Raw genomic sequence first — 25,535 nt, forward strand, 5'->3', positions numbered from 1 at the left:
AAGAACGTGGCCTCTGCGTCATTCTTTTTGTGTACATGTTTAATTTAATATATATATTCCCCGTAATGTTCTCACTTGGTTCCACGTTTAGCGTATTGCTGCGGCAGGTTTGTTGAAAGAGCTCACGTAATAAGGAAACGCATTAAATTTTTTAAAACAGAAATACTCTGGTTATAGCCTCCAGTAATTCTTATTTTCATAATATTTAAATTAACTACAGTGTTTGCCAAAAGTATTGGCACCCCTGCATTTTTTCCCGATAATGCTCAATTTCTCCCAGAAAATGATTGCAATTACAAATGCTTTCGTAGTAATATCTTCATTTATTTTGTTTGCAATTTAAAAAACACACACACAACAGAGAATGGAAAAAAATGAAATCATGATCATTTTACACAAAAATCCAAAAAAGGGCCGGACAAAAGTATTGACACCCTCAGCCTAATACTTTAGACCAGACATGTCCAAAGTCCGGCCCGGGGGCCAAATGCAGCCCGTGGTCAAATTTCATCCGGCCCCCAGCCTCTGTCATAAAATCATTAACATCTGGCCTGCACACAGACTTAATATATTGGTCAGCAGTACTGCTACCAGCATATGAGGTAGCTTACACACTAAATGCTTCTCCTCATTTACCCACTAAAAGGCAGCAGCACTCTAAGCAACATTACCTCATGTGACCCTTTAGTCCCAATTTTCTAAAATGGCAACAGTCAAAAAAAAAAAAAAAAAAAACTTGACTGCTTCAAGGATAGTTGGAAATTGGACTACTTCTTCACCAAAATGCGCAACTACTGTGTCTGCCTCCTTTGCAAAGAGACGTTCGCTGTTTTTAAAGAGTTCAACGTGAGGCTATACTACCAAACAAGACACGCTGACATGTACGACAAGATTTCAGGGAAGATACTTAGCAAGAAATTGAAGCAACTTGAAGCTAGTTTAATTTTACAGCAGCAGTATTTCGCAAGAGGCCAAGAGTCAAAAGAGAACGCCACAAAAGCTAGTTGCGAGATTGTTGAAATGATTAATTTTTAAATAAATCGGTGCTGCAGCTATCGATTATTTTAGTAGTTGATTAATCGATGAACTAGTTAGTTCGAATAATTGAGTAATCTGATAAGCAACATGAAAAATTAAAATACCTGAGTTGAACCTCAAAAGGAATAAAAAATAAGGATCAACAAAAGAAAAATGGCTAACTTACATAGCAAAAGTCTGCTTGCTTAAATGTTATAAAACGCTAACGCTTTTTTTGTTACAATGCTCTTGACAAATAGTTCAGACACATATTCCCACAAAAAAAAAAAAAAAACTGCTAAATATACCAACAAACTAAATAATTACGAATGCATTAAAAAAAAAAAAACGTTAGCTCAAACAAAAACTTGGCTTATGTTGGTCTTAACATGGAGCAGCTGGATTCAGCCATGTGAAACGAGGCAGACTAGAGGGCAGTGTATCACTTTAATTAAACGAGTACTCAAAGCGGCAAAATTTAATTCAAATCTTTTTTCTTTAATCGAATACTTGAGTTAATCGATTAATCGTTTCAGCACTAAAAAATATAAAAAAATAAAACAAATGTGACATACAGAATGGCTTGCTAAAATTTGCTTAAATATATTGTTCTACGTTAAGTCAGCCAAGGTCGGCCCCCCACATTTTTACCACACCAAATCTGGCCCCCTTTGCAAAAAGTTTGGACACCCCGCTTTAGACAAAATAACTGCGAACAACCGCTTCCGGTATCCATCAATGAGTTTCTTACAATGCTCTGCTGGAATTTTATACAATTCTTCTTTGGCCAACTGCTCCAGGTCTCTGAGATTTGAAGGGTGCCATTTTCAGATCTCTCCACAGGTGTTCTAAGGGGTTCAGGTCTGGACTCATTGCTGGCCAGTGTCCAGTGCTTTCACTCAAACAATTTTCTTGTGCTTTTTGAATCTGAGGGAGACCCAGCTTTATCACACTGGGCCCTACATTATGCTGCAAAATTTGTTGGTAGTCTTCAGATTAGGGCTGCAGCTATCGAATATTTTAGTAGTCGATTAATCGATGGACTAGTTAGTTCGAATAATCGAGTAATCGGATAAGGAACATGAAAAATTCAAATACATGAGCTGAGCCTCAAACGTTATCATTTGTTTTAAAATGATCTATGTACAAGAAAAAAACAATTGGCTAACTTACATAGAAAAAGTTTGCTAGCATAAATGCTATAAAATGCTAAAGCTTTTTTACAATGCTATTAACAAATTTTTCAGACACATATTCCCAGAAAAAAACGGTTCAATATACCTATAAACTAAATTACGAATCCAATAAAAAAACATTAGCACAAACAAAAACTTACTTTGGTCTTAACAGGGAGCAGTTGGCTCATTTGTTCAGCCATGTGAAAAGAGGCAGACCAGAGGGCAGTGTATCCACCCTAATTAATAAAACTGAATGCAAACACTTTCAAAATAAGCCATTACGACGCCACTTTAATTAAAGGAATACTCGAAGCAACAAAATTTAATTCAAATATTTTTTTCTAATCGAATACTCAAGTTAAATCGATTAATCGTTGCAGCACTACTTCAGACTTCATAATGCCATGCACATGGTCAAGCAGTCCAGTGCCAGAGGCATCAAAGCAACCCCAAAACATCAGGGAACCTCCGACATGTTTGACTGTGGGGACCGTGTTCTTTTCTTTGAAGGCCTTGTTTTTTTCCCCTGTAAAATCTATGCTGACGCCTTCTCCTAAAAAGCTCTACATTTGTCTCATCTGACCAAAGAACATTCTTCCAAAACGTTTTGGGTTTTCTCAGGTGGGTTCTGGCAAACTCCAGCCTGGCTTTTTTATGTCTTTGAGTCAGAAGTGGGGTCTTCCTGGGTATCCTACCACAGAGTCCCTTTTTATTCAGAAGCCAACGGATAGTACGGGTTGAGACTGTCATACCATTGGACTGCAGGACAGCTATGAACTTTTTTGAATGTTAGTCGAGGTTTTTTATCCACCATTCGCACAAACTTTCGTTGAAATCTCTCATTTTTTCTTTTCCGTCCACATCTAGGGAGGTTGGCCACAGTGCGGTGGGCTTTACACTTATTGAATGACACTTCGTATGGTAGACACAGGAACATTTAGGTTTTTGGAGATGGACTTGTAGCCTTGAGATTGCCCGTTTCTCACAATTTTGCTTCTTAAGTCCTCAGATAATTCTTTGGTCTTTTCTCAATGCTCAATGTGGTACACACAAGGACACAGGTTGAGTCAACTTTAATCCATTTTAGCTGGTTGCAAGTGTGATTGTTATTGCCACCACCCTAATGTGCCACAGGTAAGTAAGTAACAGGTGCTATTACACAAATTAGAGAAGCATCACGATTTTTCAAAGGGTGCCAATACTTTTGTCCGGCCCATTTTTAGAGTTTTGTGTAAAATGATTTTCCCTCCATTCTCTTGTTTTTTTCATTGCAAGCAAAATAAATGAAGATATTACTACCAAAGCATTTGTGATTGCAACCAAGCACTGTATAGATGTCAAATTCATTTAAACTGGGTTGTACAGCTCATGTTTCAGTGCCATTGACATCAGCCGTCCAATCCATTCACCCAGTTTAAATGCATTGGGCGTCCGTCAATGTCTCTTTGCAGGCGGTTCCACTCGTGTCATTGTGACCTCCGGCCTCGGCACCATGAGCTCCAGGCTGTGCAAGACGTGCGGGGGATCAGACATCGATGTGGACCAGGCTCGGGGAAGTGCAGTGTGCACCGGCTGCGGTTCGGTCCTGGAGGACAACATCATCGTCTCCGAGGTCCAGTTTGTGGAAGGAAGCGGAGGCGTGTCCTCCGCCGTAGGACAGTTTGTGTCCACCGATGGTGAGCAAACATCTTCCAATCTCAAAATCCAACTGACCAAATGCTACTATTCATCTCTCGCTGTCGATAAAATCTCACTAAAATTCAGCATTAATTGCAGTGATTGATTTAAAAGACCTGTTTACTGAAGGAATCTGACCTAGTCAAACCGCCAGAATCGCATCAGCCGAACTACCAGACCTGTGCTGGCGCAGCTCCAACGGCCCGGGCCAGCGGGAGTCCTGCAATCCGGCCAAAAAGCCAAACTCCGCGCGTTCACCTTAGTCTTAACCCTTTGTACTGACTATTTTGAAAAGGTTTAAAGACTCACCGAAAACAAGTTTATCTATTCAGGTAGACAGCGATCAAAACGGCAAGGCGAAAAACACTCAGGCAATGAGGCAAGCTAGTTCCCAGGTCACCATATGAGTCAACAAAAGGTTCCCGATAAAATGGTTAAACATCTTTTGAAGGCTCTCGCAGGGCGGGCTGAGAGCAGGAAGGGTGTGTTTGGGATTATAGTCTATGGATTGGACAGGAGGATTCTGGAGTAGGGCTGCAGCTATTGAATATCTTAGTCGAATTATCGATGGACTAGTTCGAATAATCGGATAAGGAACATGACAAACTCAAATACATGAACTGAGCCTCAAACTTTTTATATGAGGATCTACGTACAAGAAAACAATTGGCTAACTTACATAGAAAAAGTTCGCTAGCTTAAATGCTATAAAAAGTTTTAGTGCTCTTAATTTTACATATTCCCACAAAAAACGGCCCAATATACCTATAAACTAAATTATGAATGCAAAAACATTAGCTCAAAAACTTTGCTTACTTTGGTCTTAACAGGGAGCAGTTGGCTCATTTGTTCAGCCATAAGAAAAGAGGCAGACCAGAGGGCAGCGTATCTACCTTAATAAATGCATTTTCAAAACAAACCATTACAACGCCACTTTAAATGAATACTCGAACAAAATTTGAATATTTTCTAAATCGAATACTCGAGTTAAATCGATTAATCGTTGCAGTACTATTCTGGAGTTACTGTTCAGGCATACGAGTTGTGGATTTTCCACCATCGAAGGGGCTCTTGGAGTCTTGTCGTGTGATCAGTTGGATATTAGAGTTCTCCGGTGCGCCTTGTGTTGGGACAGCGTCCTGGCATTTGTTCTGGACTGTCCGGGAGAACTGATTGAGAGAGTTGGTGCATCAATCTTGCTCATGACGCACACGCCGGGCTTCCATGATAAGGCGTGCATCTTATGCCCTGTATTTTACTTGTTTTCCTTAAACTATGGTATAAGTGCTATATTACGTGTGTTAGAGTAATATAAACAGTAAATATGATAAACTAACATTCCCTGATTATATTAAGTGTGTTGGATTAATGCAAATTACTGCAGTAATGCCTACAAGAAAAGGTACCATCTTCATTACACACACAAAAAAAAAAAAAAAAATGACACTTATAATGAAGCACAAGTTTTTATTTTGTCCGGAAAACCAGAAAATGACATTCAAGAGTTGCTAGCTAAAGACAATTTGGTGCTTCCCGCAAGTTGAAATCCTTCCATCGCTCTGATGATGCCTTGGTGAATACTACCACCGTACTGAGCAGACAGTTTGTGACATTTGGATTCACCAGAGGTGGTCCGACCGGCACTGTTTCCACCTGTACCTCTTTGAGAAATGATTGATCCCACGTTCACTTCAGGGGTGTCCATCCCATTCGTGTAGCGAGTAATTCCAGGGTCTTTGTGGTTGGCACCTTTGGGAGAAGACCCACCGTCGGACATTCTCACAGGTTCTGCTGGCAAGAATCCTCCGAGACCGGGTCTGTTCATACTTTGAGACGTTCCTGCCCAGAGGACGAAAGGGTCAATTCACAATTTATTAAGGTGGCCAAGCCAACCGAACACTGCTGGATTTTTGTCATTGTTTGGAAGTGTTAACATTGCTAGCTTGAGATTTCATACCTGCCATTTGGAAGTCGTTCCTCAATGCTGAAAAGGTTTTCCCTTGGCTCTCGGCAAAATGCGGGCGCTTTCTTTGTCGGTCAAATGGGCCTGAACCTTCAGCTGCTGAACCAGAGCTCTGTGAATGAACTTTCTGGCTGGGATTTGGCAAGTTTACTCTTCTGTGAGGTTTAACTCTGATATTTTGAACTCTTGTGTTAGCATTGGACAGTGGATTTTGGCTGGATTCTGCAGGGATTTGGGCCACCGGGATCCTTAGAGGAGAAATTTGAACGTCGCCAGGTCTTTGGTCTGTGTCGAACGGAACCTCTGGTGCCTCTGAGAAACTGGGTTCTTCCTCAAAACTCCACCGAGGTCCATTTGGCTTAAGTAGATCATTTTGGCTTAGAGGATACCAGTTCCGCACAGGAGTCCGGGCTTCCTTGTCGGCCCTCGAGTCGTCGTAAAAACCGTTTGCGACGCGCGTCTCCGAGTAATCATTTTTCCATGGAAATCCATCCCCCAGTTGGCTTTGAGCAGAGGATGTAGACTTACTAGAAGAGCTTGGAATATTCTCATCAATCTTTGGAGAGTTGACATGTGGCTGCTTTGGTACTCCCGGTTTTGTAGTGACACGGCTCGGACCCTGCTCGGGATCAAGTTTTGCCTTTCCTCGAGCTTGCTTGCTTTCATTTCTGGACAACTGCTCTATGCAGTCACGCGCAGGCTGCAAATTCTTTGGATCTGTGGGAAAGGGGAAAGTTGTCAGTGCCCAAAAATGTATGCACAACAGAAATACCCACCCGTCAAGTGTCCAAAGACTTCAATTGAGCCGACTCCAGTAGTTTCAGATCTGGAGATCCGATCCGCTGACACTCTGGTGATTTCACTGAGTTGATAGTAGCACCTAACAGTTAACCTAGGAAGAGAAAAAGATTAGTTTGATTTCCAGATTAGTGAAAGCACTACCACACCGTCTTCCTTTACTTAAACTGAGAATCTCTAGAAATGAAGTTGGGTCCATCCGCAATGAGCTGTCTGTCATGAAGGATCTCATTCTCATAAACCACGTAGTCTCCGACCTGGTTAACAAGACATATCGTGGTTGATTCGATATGACTAGCTGAGTACGCTCGTCTCCCTTAAGTCACTTGAAAGCTATACCGTGGCCCTGGTCCCGCAAGAGTCCAACTTGAACTCGAAAAGGACTCTAGTGGCATCTGTCTGTTTGGGTCTACAGGTGGGATCCAGAAGGCTGGTTCTTTCAGGCTGCACCGTGGGCCAGGTCCAAGCCGGTCTGGTCACCACAGTTACGGTGCCGTCCGCAGAACAGACTGACGCCACAAGACCAGATGTTTGCTCGGTTCAGCAAAATGTGGTTGGATTGTGCAACGTACCTATCATCTCTTCGGTTTTAAAGAGGCAGTGTTTTGTTGTGGAGGTCTGAACCTCCAAACTTCTGGCATCGCGGAGAAGCAGCTTAAACGTCCCATAGAAGTCTGATAGGTTAATATCCTGAAACGAGAAAAGTCCAAATGTTCAGACATTTCCGAGAGTTATTGCTGTTGTAGCTCATGGACTCACTTCGTAGGTGTATCCTATGGACAAGACTGGAACTTCCAAGATTATATTTTGACTGTCGTTAAGGAGTTTGTAGCCTCTTTTGACTGCCAGTTGTGGCGTGAGGGGCTCATGGTCAACGCCAACCTCCCACAGTGACTGGGCGCCAGGGGGAATAACTACACTGAAATGGATTCCTCTATCCATACACTGAGCTGTGATCTTGGGTGGAACTTTAGAAGATATATACAGTATTAAGGCAGAATTTTTCAGGGATGTCAACATTTAGACCTGATGCTACACGTACTGAAGACTTCCGCTGTGACAACGGTGTAATGGTAGTAGGATTCCGTCTGAGGCATGATCGTCAACGTGAAGTTGACATCAATCGAGTATTGGACCACTCCTTCCCCCATGTACTGTTGGAAGACATTTTCAGCCCATTGCGTTGCATGACGATACCTAAAGAATCAGGCACTAGAAGTTACCTTCCTCCGAACGACAGGCTCTGAAAATGGCAGTTGGATTATGTAAGCTTGGCTGCCATTAAGGTGGACGACGGGAGTGACAGTGAAGCCATCTCTAGGTTCTGTCAGCAGCTGCTTGTTAACGTGGATTTCCTCTAAAATGACATCACTAGGAATGTTTCCCAGGTAGATGCTGAATACCTCATCGTCAGTGTTCGTTTCTATAGGAAAACAAATATTAATTTGGCAACTGAAGACTTCTACAAGTTGTTGTACTAGTCCAGGGACTTGATCATGAAGAACCATTCGTCTCTGGACTCCAAACAAATGTGGCGGGAGACGTACGGTTGACGGTGAAGGGTTTCTGGCAGAGCAGTGGCGTTTGGAGCACCCTGACAATTCGAACTTTTGTTTCCACACTGCTACCGTCTGGATACTCCGCCATGAAGTGGTGCTCGTAAAGCAGAGAAATGGCAAATGTCTCCTTGTACACGTTGTTTGCCACCAAACTCTGAAACAAGACGACAAATGGTATACAAGTTCCTTGTCTGAGAGATCAACTTACCCTTCTGTGGCCACCCTCTGCACCAAAGGGAACGGAGATTTGGACCAAGCGTTCTCTCTGGACAAGATTGAAACCGCTAGCAGCGGCCCTCTGTATATCCAGCATCACACCTTCCACTTCCAGACTATGCTGCAGACTTTTGAAGACAGCTCCCTCTTCAAGGAGAGGCCTCAGCACTCGGGGGACTTCCCAGATCAAATGGGCCCCATCATAGGAACCCGAATCTGAAACGTGACACGCACGACTCCTTATTCCGTAGAGCGAGCGGACTTTGCTGCCGATTAGGATATTACATACTGACTGTGCAGGCCACAGACATGTCAATCATCACCAATGACAGCTGCTGCTTGTAGAACAGAAACACGCCGACGACTACTATGGGGACATCATCCACCTGAGGATTCAAAGCAAGGAATACTAGTGAGACTCTGGAAGGTTTTAGAGCCCGAACAGTTCAACTGAGCTTCTACACCGCCTCCATTTTCCCCTCGCTCGACACTATGTGACAAGGTACCTACTTGGATCATCTGCGCTTCCGCAGCTTTGTATGGAACTCTAAGCACCGCCCTCTCTGCAGTCAGGGTCAGACCATAACCTCGGCTTTCCGCCTCCGTAATCGACATTGGGGTCAGATGTCCGTCACGCTGTCGAAACATCAGCCGAGAAGCCGAGCTTGCAGTCTCCAGAGCCTGAAGCGTACAGAGTCAATTTGCGTGCCTGGAAAAGTTAATTTGAATCGGGTTTACCTGGGCGAGGGCGGCTTGTCCCGCCTCTCCGGCCGGCCCCGGCTGAGCGGTGCACGAAGCTTTCCGCCCTACGTTCACCTAGACGACATCACGCCCGCAAGTTGAACCTCCGGGCTTTGACGAGCGCACCTTCTTACCTCCATGTAGTCCTCCTCGCAGACAATCTCTCTGCGAATCCAGTTGAGACCGGAACACTCGGCAGAAACCATCTGGCGCGTCCACTCGGAATCGCCGTCGCTCACCATCACGTTAAATTGGAATGTGAACACCTGGTCGTCCTTAAAACGAAAATGCAAAACTGGATGTAACGGCAAAGCACGAATCCAGATACAGATTTGGAATGACTACCTGGATGCTGGTGAAGCAGGAATAGTACGAAGCTCTGAAGACTGTGAAACCATCAGTCTTGAAGGCGCTGACAGTGTAGCCGCAGCGCGAGGCCACCGCGGCGCTGATGGCGTGGGCACCGTCGGGATCTAGCGGAGTTGGCGAGATGAGTCTTTGCACCGCTACAAAGCGCTCAATCAGTCAACTGACCTACAGCCTCGAACCGGACAGTCTCTTTGGAGAGTACGTGAATCCACAGGTAACGATCCCGACAGGCCCACTCCACTAGGGAAAGTGGCAAAATAAGCGGTGTCATATTGATTGAATAGACTAAGAAACTGGTTTACCTTCTGCCATTCCATGAGTCCAGCTGACAAAAGCCAAAAAGCTGAGACTGAAAACAAAAGCAGGCAGTTGAATTCACGTCAATTCAAGAATCTTTTCTTACAAACTCACCCAACGAAGACAGCGGGCGCCCCCATCTTCAAAGTGAACTCAACTGCCGTTGAGTCAAACGTTTGACCTGTGCGGCCAGGTGCTTTAATGAGCAGGTTGCCCTGGTAACGAGCGAGGCGGCCACACCTGGGACTGATTGTTTAGGCAGGCAGCCAAAATCCAATTTGTAGCCCATCCGGAGTGAAACCGGATGGCTTTTTTTGTGGTCTGAACAGTCCCAAAGCACAGAAATCAGATTTTTGCAAGACTGATTGAAACCACATTCGGGAGGTCAGTCTGAACAACTTTTGATTTTTACTGTCACTTTACTCTGGATATCGCCTTCGTTGCCACAGCAACCAGGTCAGGGACGGATGGTAACCTCTGGGTAGCTCGCGATACGATACAAGGCTCATGCTAAAGATGATCTCATGATATTGCGATACAACGATTAGCGATACATGGGTCAGGAAATCATTCTACAGTATACAATCTATTGGAATTTTGGGTTAGTGAACACGTAGTGACCTCGGAATGTCCACAAATGAATAGGAAGTGACTCCAAATTACTGGGGCACGATAATTATCGGTCCGATAATTATTGGTCCGATAATAGGAATTATGACGTCATCCCGATAAATCCAATAACATTATTAACACTATAAAATCCAGCAGGCCGACTTGGCCTTTCCCAAGACAATCACTCCTAATATTCCCTAGCAATGGCCGATTTGGCCTCTCCTCCGTGACTCATGTGATAGTTTGTGTCAGTTCAAGTCAAGCTACATTTATTTACAAAGTTTGACACTTTTTACTCATTTTTTAAATTCACTTCTCCTATACTCCACACATAACGACAGAAAGAATGGCCCAAATGTGTACATTGTTTTGAAGAAGAAAAAAAAGCGTTTTAGAACTGCAATTTGAGTGTAAAGCAGGAATTGTGTCTATAGTTTAGAAGGACTGAATCAGGGGCATGGAGAATGGATTGTGGTCATTGTGTCTGAAGTTAATGTTTGTCTAGTGGTTGCATTTCCATATGAACGGCTGTTGTCTGTCCGACAACGACTTGCTAATTCAAAAGCACTAGGGTCATTTTTGCCACCTCTGGGTTTTCCGGGGGAGAGGCCGTATTGGCCATTGTTTTGGACTAGTAGGAGTACCAGAATTCTCTGGGACTTGTAGTGTTAATAGGACAGATGATATGTATTGTGCTGGCTTTAGAGTTTACAGTGACTTTGCACACTAGTATAGGAAAGCAGTAGACCATTTGCGGGGCATTGCTCCCACCTGCTGGTCAGAATAATTCATTGCATCTATTTTTTTGTCACAGTAGTTTTCTTCACATTACAAGCTCATTCACATACTCATTGCGGTGTCTAGCGGTGTCGCATTGACAATCGTGAATGCTTTCTGTTACGTTTCCGCCTTGGAAAAATGTCTAAGTATTTTAGATGTACTATAACATAGGCTATGGACACCATGTTTACTTCTGTAGTGAAGGGTCAAATGTACACAACTTAATAAGTTGTTGTGTTATAAAAGCCAGCCAGTGCTTTAGTAGCTCAAGCTAGTGTGCTATGCTATACATATAATAGTTGTGTATATAAGTGTATTGTGCAGTTTGTTGTATATTGAGTATTGAATATGTGTATTTTTCTGTTGTACTTTCACATTACTAAGACGAGTGTCTTCCCATAAAAGCAAGAAAAGACCAAGCCTTGTGGTTTATGGAAGTGCATTCATTTTTAGCTGGCTGTTGGGCAGTGCAGAAGTGAAACGCACGGTTTTGTTCATGTCGTTATCAAAAATCTGGTGAGATCAAAGGCAAATCTATGTTGAATCCGCCACTAGTTTTTTTTTTTTTTTTTTTTTTAAACCTCCAGGTGTTCAGAAACTTAGGTTATACATTTAAAAATATATATATTTATTATCGGTTATTGATATCGGTATCGGCTTTGAGGAGCAGGAAGTTATCGGTATCGGTTTCAAAAAATGGATATCGTGCACCCCTACTCCAAATCCACATGAAGTGACTTGTAAATGCCCCCTGAACCTGGAAGACTGGATATGAATGCTGTTTCAATGCCATTGACGGCACTTGTCGTCCAATCTGTCTTTGACCTTCCCTGTCAAAATAGATTGGACGTGTAGCGCCGTCAATGGCAGCCAATAAGCTAACACAGACACTAGTCTAATGGAAGCACCCTGTTGGTTCTTTTTTTTTTTTTTTGAACAGTGGTATCTTTTTAAATCAATATGTCAATTATTGGCACGAGCATATCGATAACCTTTTGGGATACAAAAGTATTGTGATTAGGGCTGTCAAACGATTAAAATTTTTAATCGAGTTAATTACTGCTTAAAAATTAATTAATCGTAATTAATCGCAATTCAAACATCTATAAAATATGCCATATTTTTCAGTAAATTATTGTTGAAATGGAAAGATAAGACACAAGATGGATATATACATTCAACATACGGTACATAAGGACTGTATTTGTTTATTATAACAAAAAATCAACAAGCTGCCATTAACATTATTAACATTCTGTTAAAGCGATCCATGGATAGAAAGACTTGTAGTTCTTAAAAGATAAATGTTAGTACAAGTTATATAAATTTTATTTTAAAACCCCTGTTAATGTTTTAGTTTTAATAAAATTTGTAAAATTTTCAATCAAAAAATAAACTACCGTAGTAGCCCACCATTGTTGATGTCAATAATTACTTACACAATGCTCATGGGTGCTGAAGCCTATAAAACAGGGGTGGGCAAACCGGTCCTCGAGGGCCGCAGTGGGTCCTGGTCTTTGTTCCAACTGACCCAGCACAGATAGTTTAACCAATGAGGTTTCAGCAGAGATGAGAAGCACCTGACTGCAATCGACTGATTGCAGGTGTAAAATAGCAGATTGGTGAAAAGGTGTCCTCTTAATGGGTTGCAACAAAAACCCGCACCCGCTGCAGCCCTTTGTGGAATAGTTTGCCCACCCCTGCAATAAAATCAGTTGCACCCAAGCGCCAGCAGAGGGCGGCAAAACTCCACAAAACACAATTAACATGTGGGCATTTCTCTGTACTGTCATTTAAATCTTGCGGGGCATGTGCGTTAATTGCGTCAAATATTTTAACGTGATTAATTTAAAAATTTAATTACCGCCCGTTAACGCAATCATTTTGACAGCCCTAATCGCGATACATCACCATTTCGATATATATTGTCACACCCCGACTGTCAGGTGTGTCACTAATGTGGCCCAGTCTGAACAGGCCAAGGTCTGATTTGGACACTTGACCGTTGGTTCTGTACATGGTTTTGACTCCCTGGGGCAAGTGTTGGTTTAGAAGATGGGGTATAATAGCAACATAGATGGAGGTTAGTGTTGGTGCGCTGACACATCCCTGTTTGACTCCTGTGTCAACCCTGAAGGGTTCTGTTTCGTCTCCACTGCCACTGATTACTGTCACCGGTGTCACACTTTACCAACAACTACGCACGTGTCTTTCTCAGGTCCAGCCAAGACTCCTCTGCTCGGTACTGGTTTCCACACCAACGTAGGTAAAGAGTCGCGAGCGCAAACTCTGCAAAACGGTGAGTTTTATTCATTTCCCTTTGGATTTTTGATGTCACGACCTCTCACGTCGCCGGTCTCTCTCGGGCGGGTCAGGGAGACGTCAGATTCATCACCTGGGCAACCAGCTGCAGCTCAATCAGCACTGCCTGGACACGGCCTTCAACTTCTTCAAGATGGTGGTCAGCAGACATCTGACGCGCGGGCGCAAAACGGAGCACGTCATCGCCGCCTGCCTCTACCTGGTGTGTCGCACCGAGGGAACGCCACGTATCCGTTCCGTCCCGTGTTTTTAAGATGCCGCCGTTCTGTTTGGGCTATGATGTTTCTTAAACCGAGGCCAATCAGATATGTTGCTGGATCTCAGCGACCTCCTGCAGGTAAAAGAGTTGAAAATGAACGTGAAGCGGACTTTGCTTTAATCAGTCGTGATGCCTTTAGGTAAACGTTTACATCCTGGGAAAAACCTTCTTGCTGCTGGCACGTGAACTCTGCATCAACGCTCCCGCCATCGGTGAGAACTTGTTTAATAAAAGCACGCGGTTTACTTTAGCGACGGGTTTGCGGTCTAAACAGTGACGTTTTGCGCCGCTTAGATCCGTGTATGCTGATACCTCGCTTCGCTCACATGTTGGAGTTTGGGGCGAAGACTCACGACGTTAGCATGACAGCTCTTCGTCTTGTTCAGAGGATGAAGAGGGACTGGATGCACACGGGCCGCCGTCCCTCGGGGCTGTGCGGCGCCGGTACGAAGGTGTCCCGTCTCTTGCCAAATGTGAGCCGGCGGGGAAAAATAGCAGCGTGTGGCGTGGGTTCTGTTTGTCCTCAGCACTCCTGGTGGCGGCCCGCATGCACAAGTTCCGGCGGACGGTGAAGGACGTGATCGGGGTGGTCAAAGTGTGCCAGGCCACGCTGAGGAAGAGGTGATGTACCAGGCCAGGCCGCACCTTTTTTTTTTCTCAACTAGTCCTGTTCTTTCAGTTTGACACAGAGAATGGGAATCTGAGTGTCCTATTGGTCTGAACAGTTTTAATGTATCACAAACAACAACAAGAAATACAATAAACGCCTACACTAACTATGAATAGGGTTGGGCATGGAGAATCGAGCATTGATGGGAACCGGTTCTAACACTTCGATGCTCCCGGAATCGTTCGAATTTTTAAATTTCGATTCCTTGTTTCGATGCGCTGACCGCCAAGCGGAAAAAAAATTCAAAAGTTCAAAGACTGATATTTATATACAAGTTAAAATTAGCCCTGTAAGAAGTTCATTTAATTAAAAAAATCGTCGAGAAGTTAAGATTTTAATATAAACTATGCAATTTTTTTACCCTGCCTCTTGAAAGAATCGAAATCGAGAATTGTTTGGAACCGGAATCGAAATGTGGAGTCGGAAACGGAATCGCTAAGTTTCAAACGATGCCCAACCCTAACTATGAATAGAGCTATCGTTAGCTAATTGTATTTCCGGTGGACACCATGTGGGGGGCCTGATGACCGAGGAGAAAGAAGGGGGGGGTCAGAAAGAGATGTTTTAGGTTGGGTTGAGCGTTAACAAATCAGCAGTGTGAGGTGTAGAACCCAGTATTATGTGAATTAATTGTAAGTGTGGATATGTTGACATCCTATTTTATGCTACCTGATCGCTAATCCTGGCACCGATAGTTTCTCTACTTAAGTGTTGAAGGAAACTGAACTTTTTAGCCAAACTGCCGGAATCACGCCAGCCGGACCGCCGGACCCGCGCTGGCGCAGCTCCAACAACTCGGGCCGGCGGGAACCCGACATCTGAGCCAAAAGGCCAAACTCCGTGTGTCCACCTTAGTCTTAACCCTTTGTACTGACTTAATTTTAAAAGCAGGAAAAAGGCTTCGAAGCACAAGTTGACAATTTATTCAGGTCGACAGCTATCAAACGGCAAGGCGAAACAGACTCAGGCGGGGAGGCAAGGTCACCCTATCACATGTCAACATAAGGTTCCCGAGAAAAATGACAATGCTTAGTTAACATTCAATCTTTTGAAGGCTCTCGGTGAGCGGGCTGTGGGCAGAAAAAAGGGTGTGTTTAGGCGTTGTTTAGGATTATTGTCTGTTTGTGGATTGGACTGGAGGATTCGGGAGTGACTGCTGTCAGGGCAACGAAGGTTGAGGATTTTTCCACCACAGCGTCAAAGGGGCTCTTAGTCAGTTGTGTTATCAGTTGGATATCGGGTGTTGTCCAGTGTTCCTTTTGTTGGGACAGGGCGGGCTGCCATTTGTTCTGGACTGTCCGGGAGAACTGATTGCGAGAGTTGATGGTGCAGACGTGGGCTTATCAGCGTCAATTTTGCTCAATCATTTGCATGACGTACACGTTGGGGTTCCGTGATAACAAAGTGTCATGTATCTCTTATGCCATATATTCTGCTTGTTTTCCTTAAACTATGGTATAAGTCGCTTTATACTTTCTATTGGGCGTGTTAGAGTATTACAAACAGTCGATCAATAAATACGAGAAAAGGTACTATCTCCTCAGTGTGTCTAATTGCACTCAGTCATGCGTTAATCCAATTAGATGTGTGATAGTCCTGCAGACAAGTAGAAATGCTGTGCAGCGGCTGCCCCAGGGCCATGGCCCCTTACCAGCCAATAAGGGGGAGTGAGCTAGCATGGCCCATCCCTCCTCCCAGCTCCAGCAAGGGGGCCCCCGCCATCCCCCCGGGAGCCAGGGTGGTCCCCCGAACCGTCCGCGCCACCATTAACCGGCCTTCAGGAAAGGGATGATGGATCAAGGAACTGGCCCACACGTAAATTTGCCCACCCAGCCCACCAACTACCGCCGCAACGCCCTGTTGGAATTTAGTCCCCCCGGCCAAAGCTGCATGGGAACGGCGGCAACCGAACGGAACTGGTGCTCCGCTGTTTACTGCCCCCGCGAGCCAAACCGGGAGGAAACAAAACTCCGCATGTTCTCTTCTTATTTTAACCCCTTGTACTGACTCCATGTTTCAAAAGTTTGAAGAAGACTCGCCGAAAACAGGTTGACAATTTATTTGTCGACAATGGTCAAAAACAAGGCAAAAACAGACGACTGAGGGACCATTCTGGATCCAAAGCAAGGGTACATAGAAAATGTTTCCGAGCAGCAAATCTGTGTTATCTCAGTGTCCAGTGTTTTTAAGTCCGTGATGTAGGAAGTCGGCCCGAAGGTGTGGCTGCGTGTTGTCCCGGGACCATCCCTCTGGGGTCGGTTTTAGGCGGTTAGATTCGTCCGTGGACGGGATGTGGTTGCCACAGCGACCGATGCTGGTCTTTGACGTCCCAAGCGCCTGCTATCAACTTTGATATCCGGGCTGGCTCTACTTGTTGTCGGACAAAGAGCGCTTTGTCCTTGCAGAACTGATTTGCAAGTTTTGGTGCGTCAATCTTGCTCGTGGCGCACACGTTGGGCTTCTATGATAAGATGGCGTGTATTTATTCTGCTTCTTTTCATTAAACTATGGTGTGCTGTCTATTCTACACTAGATGTGTCAGAGCAGTACAGTCCCACAGTAAATATGAGAAATGATACTATTCCCTGATTAATTGTATTCCGTCTGTTCGAGCAATGCAAACAGTTAGACGGTGCCTACGAGAAACGGTACCATTTTTTCCATTTCCCCCTCAGGCGCCCCGATAAGGTGATTCACTTTACTGTGTCAAGGCCACTGAGTGAAGTCTGCCTAAACTATAGTTAAATGAATGTGTTAGACTAATGCAAACAATTATGTGGTGTGTGCGAGAACGGTACCTTTTCCCTTCACCGGCACACCGCGGGACCCACCGGCACTCAGCCCATGGAGGTACTCAGGTAGAGAAGAGAGGGGAAGGTGGAAGCAGGAGAGTCCCCGAGCCCCCCTGCAACTGGTGGTCCAGGCGAAGAGGAGGCCCCACCCTGGGAGCCACGCAATAAAGAAAAGTGTGGGACCCACCTACCTCCCTATTAAAGTGCCTGCCAGGTCCCCGAGTGGCAGCCATTACCCAGCACCATAATGGGATTGTGTGGGGAGGGTAGTGCAGTCTATGCATTAAAATAGGAGAGCCCGGTTGAGGGCAGTGGGACCGCGGCATGGAAGTTCTTCCCAGCTGCACATCCCACTGCCCTTTGTCAAGGCCCCCACCCCACCCACACACACAAGTGGAGTATAATGTATGTGATTTGTTAAAAGAGGTGTGGTAATGGCGGGGCCGGCGACGGGTAGGCAACTATCACGTCACCCGCCCAGCCAACTGGTCCCAACCGCCCCACATCCTCAGTGTATGATGCATTAAAATCAAGGGGACTGGCTGGGCCGCCCCTTTTGATACGTCTCTCCTGGTCCGGCAGGCTGACGGAGTTTGAGGACACGCCCACTAGCCAATTGACCATCGATGAGTTCATGAAGGTGGATCTGGAGGAGGAATGCGACCCGCCATCTTTTACCGCCTCTCAGCACAAAAGCAAGATGCAGCAGGTACGTCCGCCCACCTTCCGTGGGCCCCGCTTAGCCTTCCTCGCCAGTGATCTGGATTTTCTCCGCAGCTGGAGCGAGAGCTGAGCAAGAAGTTGAACGAGGTGGAAGGTAGGGGAGCATTACACAAATCCGCACAAATTTATCGCCTGTTGACAATACACCGTCGACACAACGATGACCTGTCAGGCAAATTTAAGGCATCCCACAGTTGTTTCCGCACGTAGCCCTTAGCTTGAGCTAACAATAAATTTTAGGAGGAAAAAATGCATACAACTAATTCGAAAAGGTACCTAAGTGAACTGAGCCGAAACGCTTCAACCGTGAACCATTACTCCTTTACGGGATACGTGTCATACGTTGACGTCTATAGCACGATACGCATTGTCATTCGTCGTTACGTTGTCGGCAATAGCGGAAGGTCAAACACTTTGAGTGTCCTTTCCTCAGGGGAGATCAGCTGCTACCAAGACCAGATCGAGAACGAGCTGGAGAAGAGCCGACCCAAACTGCGAGGAATATACGCCGCGTACGTGCACAAAACAGGTCGGCCATCTTCTCCCGAGTCGGCTTTTCCGCCGCGGGGCACATGTACCAGCGTGTTTTCTTTGTAGAACCTCGAGACGCGGAAATCCAGCCGGACGAAGACCGCGACCTCCAAAGCGCAAGTCGTCACCTGGCGCAGAGCTTCCTGAGCCAGGTGATACAAGAGGAAGCGGAGCGAGGCCAGAAAGACAGCAACGTTGTGGGGATGGAGCCCGAGGAGTCGGGCGAGGGGCAAGCTCCTCGCCGACCCTCCGTCGCCGCTATTCTGGAGAGCTCCGCCGCTGCCTCAGACCTCCAACAAAGCTTCCGGATCTTTGGCGAGGACCGAAACGAGTCAGGTGAGCCGAACGCCGGAAACGGAAGGAAGGTAGTTCGCGGCTGCGTCGCGCACGGTCCGTTTAGCTCCTTCTCGCCGTTGAGGACAGACGCAGAGAAGAATTCGGAGGGCGGCGACCTGGATCTGGACGGTATCGATGAACTGGAGATAGATAAGGTGAGTTGATCCACAAATCGATTAACGGTGCAGGATTTCCCGCTTTCGCCTCATTTAACGTGTGATCCTTCAGTACATCCTGAACGACAAAGAAGTCGAAGTCAAGACCCTGATGTGGATGGAGCAGAACCAGGAATACCTTCAAGAGCAGAAAGGTTCTTTGACGACGTTCGACCAAAGACGACTTGTGACTGACGGATTGTTTTTCAGAGAAAGAAGAACGAATCAAAAAGGAAAAGGAGAAGGGGACCTACAAAGAGAAGGTTTGTCCACTGCCGAAAAGTCTAATTCTTAACCGTGAACTGACGCCTCATCTTTCGGCAGCCCAAAAAAACCAAAAAGAAGAAGAAGAAAGAGAGCATGCAGGCGTCCACGGCGGGCGAGGCCATCAAAAAGATGTTGGCCAAGAAGAAGATCTCTGCTAAGATCAACTACGACGTCCTCAAAGACCTGAATGAAGGCGAGGTGAGCGCCGGTCCCCAAAAGCCAGAGAGCCAACCTGACGTTAGACCCGTGAGAAAAAGACGGCGCCGCAACAAGGCGCTCAGCACCACCGACTTGGCCGCCAGCGCAACCGTCATGGGGGAGAGGTGACTTTAGTTTTTGTTTTTTATCGACACGAAGTATTATTATTATTATCATGAGCCTACTGTTGGAATCTAACCTTTTAGCCAGATTGCCGGAATAACGCCAGCCGAATAGCTGGAACCACGCTCGCGCAACTCCAACGACCCGGGCCGGCAGCATTCCGACAACCTAGCCAAAAAGCCAAACTCTGCACGTTCACCTTAGTTTTAACCCCTTGTACTGACTCCATTTTAAAAGCTGGAAAAAGGCTTCGAAACACAAGTTGACAATTTATTCCAAGTCGAAAGCAATCATACAGCAAGGCAAAACATCAAAGAGACCCAGGCGAGGAGGGCTGCATCCAGAGTCAACATATCACAAAAGATTCCTGAGAAAAAGCTGTGCTAGCTAAAGAATTCAGGCTTTTGAAGGCTCTTGTAAGTTAGTCCGGGAGAAGGGTGTATTTGGATGTTGTTTAGGGTAATTTTCAGTTTTAGGTTGGCCTGATGAGTCCGTGCTTTACTGTTGCCAAGGCAACCATAGACTCCGATGCAGCCCACCACCACAGCTTCAAAAAATCCTAGGGGAAGCCATGAGCCTTATATGTTATCTATTCATGAGTTTTGTGCCTTTATTCACAGGAGGGTGCTGTCTCTCTGTTTTTTTTTTTTTTCTGGGCAGACTTGGTCCGCTCTTCTCGGAAGCACCCAAGAAGACAATCCCGTCCCAGGTCAGCGTGGCGGCAGAACCGGAGCGGACGTCCGGCAACGTGGAGAAGGAGGATGAGGAGAAGGACGAAGATGAGGAGGAGGAGGAAGAGGAAGAGCAAGAGGAGTGCGTCAGCGCTCTTCAGCTGGTGGAACGTGCGTTCACGTTTTCTTTGGCAGACAGAATTCTTCTATCTAATTATTGTTGTCACTATCCTAACATTTTCACGACAATTTCCAAAATATAAAACTCATTTTCGATACTACATAAATAACAAAAGCCAAACTGACTCGCAGCATGCGTCCAATCATCCTTGTGCTGTGAATTGTAATGAGTTTGTCGCTAGCAGACTTCCAATCCATTTGAAACGAACCATAAACCGCTTCAAACAGATCGGATGTCTCGCGCCGTCAATGGTAGATGGAAATGCAAAAATATCCTCCGGGACCATTTCTATTAGAGGTGCAACAAAAAATCGATTCATCGACAACTAATCGATTAGCAAATTAATCGACAACTATTTTGATAACGAATGCCTCTTGACATTATAACAAATATAACTTCTCAATTCAATATTAACAGATTCCTTTATTTTTGCTAAGTCAAAGTAGCACATCAAAAAAATCTGGTTTTACTTTGGAAAACAACAATTCACATTTTACCAATTTTCAGACATCTTACGATCTAAGCTAGCTTCTTAATGAGGCTGCAACAACATATTGATTAAAATCGAATAATAAATTAGTTGCCAACAAATTTGATCATTGATCTTTGCCGGCAGCTATGAGCAGTCCCGTTTGGGTCCTTGTTTGTGTGGCATGCGTGGCTGTGCGCGCACGTGCCAGTGGCTAGAGCAAGAGAGAGAGAGTTCACTGCTACACTCAGGTTGGGTCGCTGAATCAATAACATTACGAAATGTCGAGAGTGAGAATGTCTTTTGTGTTGTTAGATCCAGTGTGAGTAAATGAAGCCAATTGTTTGTATTCTTCGTCGATGAGACGTTACTACTTAACACGGAGGGCTAAGCTAGTTAGAAATGATGCATCGAGCATCAATGGTAATTGGTTCTAACACTCTGATGCTCCCTGAACCGTTTGAATTTTTAAATTTCGATTCCGCGTTTCGATGACCTGACCGCCAAGCAGAAAAAAATTGCTCAAGTTCAAAGACTGATATTTATATACAAGTTAAATAGCCATTATAAACTACGCCATTTTTTTTACACACAAACAGGACTGCCCATACACTGCTGGCCAAAAGTTTTGGTCCCCCTGCAGTTCTGTCAGATAATGCGCAATTTCTCCCGGAAAATGATTGCAATTTTAACAAATGCTTTGGTAGGAATATCTTCATTGATTTTGGTGGCAAAGAAACAACACAAAAGAGAATGGGAAAAAAAATCCTTATCATTTTACACAAAACTCCAAAAATGGGCCGGACAAAAGTATCGACACCCTTTGAAAAATCATGTGATGCTTCTCTAATTTGTATAATTAACAGCACCTGTTACTCACCTGTGGCACATTACAGGTGGTGGCAATCACTAAATCACACTTGCAGCCAGTTAAAATGGATTAAAGTTGACTCAGCCTCTGTCCTTGTGTATACCACATTGAGCATTGAGAAAAAAAAAAAGGCCAAAGAACTGTCTGAGGACTTTAGAAGCAAAATTGTGAGGAAGCATGGGTAATCTCAAGGCGACAAGTCCATCTGTAAAAACCTGAATGCTCCTGTGTCTACCGTGCACAGTGTCATCAATAAGTGTAAAGCCCACGGCACTGTGGCTAACCTCCCTAGATTTGGACGGAAAAGTAAAATTGACGAGAGATTGTGCGGATGGTGGATAAAGAATCTTGACTAACATCCAAACAAGTTCAAGCTGTCCCGCAGTCTGAGGGTGCAACTGTGTCAACCCGTGCTATCCGTCGGCGTCTGAATGAAAAGGGACCCTATGGTATGATACCCAGGAAGACCCCACTTCTGACCCAGAGACATAAAAAAAGCCAGGCTGAAGTTTGCCAAAACTTACCTGAGAACGCCAAAAATGTTTTGGAAGAATGTTCTCTGGTCAGATGAGACAAAAGTAGAGCATTTTGGGAAAAGGCATTAACATAGAGTTTACAGGGGAAAAAATGAGGCCCTCAAAGAAAAGAACACGGTCCCCACAGTCAAACATGGCGGAGGTTCCCTGATGTTTTGGGGTTGCTTCGCTGCCTATGGCACTGGACTGCTTGACCGTGTGTATGGCATTATGAAGTCTGAAGCATAATGTAGGGCCCAGTGTGAAAAAGTTGGGTCTCCTTCAGAGGTTATAGGTCTTCCAACAGGACAATGACACAAAATCACTAGAAAATGGTTTGAGAGAAAGCACTGGAGACTTCTAAAGTGAGTCCAGACCTGAATCCCAAACCCTTCAAATCTCGGAGACCTGGAGCAGTTGGCCAAAGAAGAATGGTCTGAAATTCCAGCAGAGCAATGTAAGAAACTCATTCATGGTTGTTCGCAGTTATTTTGGCTAAAGGTTGTGCTACCAAGTATTAGGCTGAGAGTGCCAATACTTTTGTCCGACTTTTGTATAAAAATCATAATGATTTTTAATTTTTTTCATTTTCTTTTGTGTTTTTTCATTGCAAGCAAAATAAATGGTAAATGGTGTTATACTTATATAGCGCTTTTCCACCTTTTCAAGGCGCTCAAAGCGCTTTACACTATCTCGCCATTCACCTACTGGTGACGCAGCACCAGGAGCAACGTGGGGTTCAGTATCTTGCTCAAGGATACTTTGAAGATATTACTACCAAAGCATTAACTGCAATCATTTTCTGGGAGAAATTGAGCATTATCTGACAGAATTGCAGGGGTGCCAATACTTTTGGCCAGCACTGAATAAACCTATTCATATTAAAGCTTAGAGTCCCAACACAAACTCCTATTAAAAAACTAAATTGTCATAAAAGAGAGTGTGCTTTAAGAATGGATTTTGTCTTCAATGTTACTGAAAACATGCCTCAAGTTACACTGTGAAGGTAATTGAAAAAAAGTGAAATTTACCTAATTAATCGTTGAATTATTTGGCCAATTAATCTATTATAAAAAATAATCATTAGTTGCAGCCAGGGGTGAAAGTGGCTAAAATTTCTTGCCGGAACTCCCCGACGTGAAGGTGGCCACGAAGCCAGAAATGTTAATTGCCATTAGCCGCAAGGCAAAGGCCTGGAGCGAATCCAGTAAAGCTGAGCAAGTTGTCACCTGTCGGCAACAGCAAATGTACAGCTTCCGCTAAAACGAAATATTGGCATAATTTTCATTTGGACTGGAGAGCGTATATATAGTCATTTCGTTTATATCGGACATTATTACCAAGTAGTATGCCAATCAGAAAAAGGTTTGGCGCCATCTGCTGTAAGTACTGACAATCATTTGGGGAGAGAAGTTTGAAGTATGCAGTGCAACAAAATCTGATTAATATACAAAATACGGATTTATGGGTTGGATTGCATGTATGGGTTTCACAGTACGCTGTGATGAAATGGTGGGCCAAAAATTCTGGGCCCCTTGGCATTATTTTGCTTAGGGCCTCCAAACGGCCTGGGCCGGCACTGCTCATCATCGTCAGACTCCCATAACTGGAGCAGCTGGGGAAACCTCCATGCCGTCTGTGGAATAGAATAAATAATAAATATTGCTGGAAACGTATTACGCTACACAAGCACTTTATTATGCTTGTTGTTACTTGTGTATGTAAATCTGATGTTGGTAGATGGTTTCGTTCTCATAGATGAAATGCATGTGTGGCAGCTTAGCATTTTTTTAAATTTAAAATTTTGTTTTTACATAGTGTTTTGACAGTTGCCGTCGTGTACCGGAACAGCATTCCAGCCCTGAATCTTATACCGGAACAGCATTCCGGCCCTGAATCTCATACCGGAACTGCGTTCCTGACCGTTCTGGCCCACTTTCACCCCTGGTTGCAGCCCTAATTTCTATCAAACCAAATTTACCCCATGACAACAAAGAAATACAAGCGTATCGATCCGTTTTAGTACCGATACTTTGACGTCGATTGACCTCTTTTCTGATTTTCAGGTTTTTCCAGCAACATGGAGGAAGACCAGGAGATCTTTTAGCCGCAGTCTGTCATTGGAACTGTTGAAGAAAAGTAGTCGTATGAAGAACTGCCAAAGACGACTTCCGTTTCTCAGGTTCTTTTATTCTCTTGTGTGGACAAAAACTGACGACACACAATTCTGGAGTACTAAAGAAAACATCGAGTGTACATTTATTGAGGAAAGAAGCTGGCTAGCCAGGACATTCCACCGATGCGTCTCGAGCAGAAGTGTCCCGACCTTGGAAATCCTACCATTTATATTTAAGTAGCAAACAGTGAAGAAATCCAGAGGGCAACCTCGTGCCACCTCATAGATAAGACAGTGAACAGACATATCGGGCTTAATTCAGGGAGACGAGAACTCCCTGCATGGCGTTGAGCAGCACAAAGAGGTACTATGAGCAGATGTTCGGCCAGTTGATAAAACACACTGTTGTGAGGAACAAAGAATTACTATGTGAGTATGGGAAAAGATTTTTTGGCTAGTTAGATATATGGTTATATGAGTAAATGGAAATATATGTGTACACTATTTCAGACGTTTTGTAGAGATGATGTGGCCCCTCCCCTTTTTCGTCCCTGTCATTTGCTAGAAGTTGATGGTCATTTCTTTGGAGAAAGCAACCAATTGAGGGAATAGCTACTTCATCTATGAATATTCAGAATGTTTTGTAACATACTCTCTACTTTGTTATTTTTCAATATTTTTTAATATTTATTTTGCGGAGGGGTGTATAATTGTATTAAAATGATTCATTCACTTTGGCTTCTCGCTCTTTTTTTTGCTTCCCTTGAGTTTTGGATGGGTGTGGCATTCAACAATTGGAGGCCCCGCCCCACATCATTGAAAACACAACTAGTCATACTCGGAATAGGCCTGACCGTAGCTATCATATGCCTAAAATCAGCTCTAAATAGCGTACCGCACGAATGCTATTTTTAGACCGTGACGTCGCCATCGTAACGCGGAAGTGGGACATTATACACACGCTCTTCCATACAATCCATTATATTTCTGCTTGTTTTCTTTCAAAAATAAACATGCCGATCTAACTCTGCTGATATGGAACTTGTAGAACCAACTCTAGACATTACGACATATGAGGGATGTTTTCTTCAAACGTTTCCCGAAAACAAAAACTTGGAGGAAAAAATGT

General features: G+C 44.4%; 1 protein-coding gene across 1 annotated transcript in view; it reads left to right on the plus strand.

Moving 5' to 3' along the window:
* brf1b (BRF1 RNA polymerase III transcription initiation factor subunit b) overlaps positions 1-25,379 on the plus strand; it is a 25,966-nt gene extending 587 nt beyond the window's left edge. Inside the window, exons 2-18 of the mRNA XM_057823295.1 lie at positions 3,647-3,871; positions 13,426-13,506; positions 13,583-13,756; positions 13,835-13,866; positions 13,928-14,000; positions 14,083-14,232; positions 14,316-14,409; positions 17,833-17,959; positions 18,028-18,067; positions 18,407-18,502; positions 18,571-18,840; positions 18,928-18,995; positions 19,069-19,150; positions 19,206-19,258; positions 19,320-19,585; positions 20,244-20,425; positions 24,357-25,379. Of these exons, the coding sequence (XP_057679278.1) occupies positions 3,688-3,871; positions 13,426-13,506; positions 13,583-13,756; positions 13,835-13,866; positions 13,928-14,000; positions 14,083-14,232; positions 14,316-14,409; positions 17,833-17,959; positions 18,028-18,067; positions 18,407-18,502; positions 18,571-18,840; positions 18,928-18,995; positions 19,069-19,150; positions 19,206-19,258; positions 19,320-19,585; positions 20,244-20,425; positions 24,357-24,397 (2,013 nt within the window). The 5' untranslated portion in view covers positions 3,647-3,687 and the 3' untranslated portion in view covers positions 24,398-25,379. The remainder of the gene's footprint in view (positions 1-3,646; positions 3,872-13,425; positions 13,507-13,582; positions 13,757-13,834; positions 13,867-13,927; positions 14,001-14,082; positions 14,233-14,315; positions 14,410-17,832; positions 17,960-18,027; positions 18,068-18,406; positions 18,503-18,570; positions 18,841-18,927; positions 18,996-19,068; positions 19,151-19,205; positions 19,259-19,319; positions 19,586-20,243; positions 20,426-24,356) is intronic.
* The last annotated feature ends 156 nt before the right edge of the window (positions 25,380-25,535 follow it).

Source organism: Corythoichthys intestinalis, chromosome 19 (assembly GCF_030265065.1).
Source record: "Corythoichthys intestinalis isolate RoL2023-P3 chromosome 19, ASM3026506v1, whole genome shotgun sequence".
NCBI classification, from domain to species: domain Eukaryota; kingdom Metazoa; phylum Chordata; class Actinopteri; order Syngnathiformes; family Syngnathidae; genus Corythoichthys; species Corythoichthys intestinalis.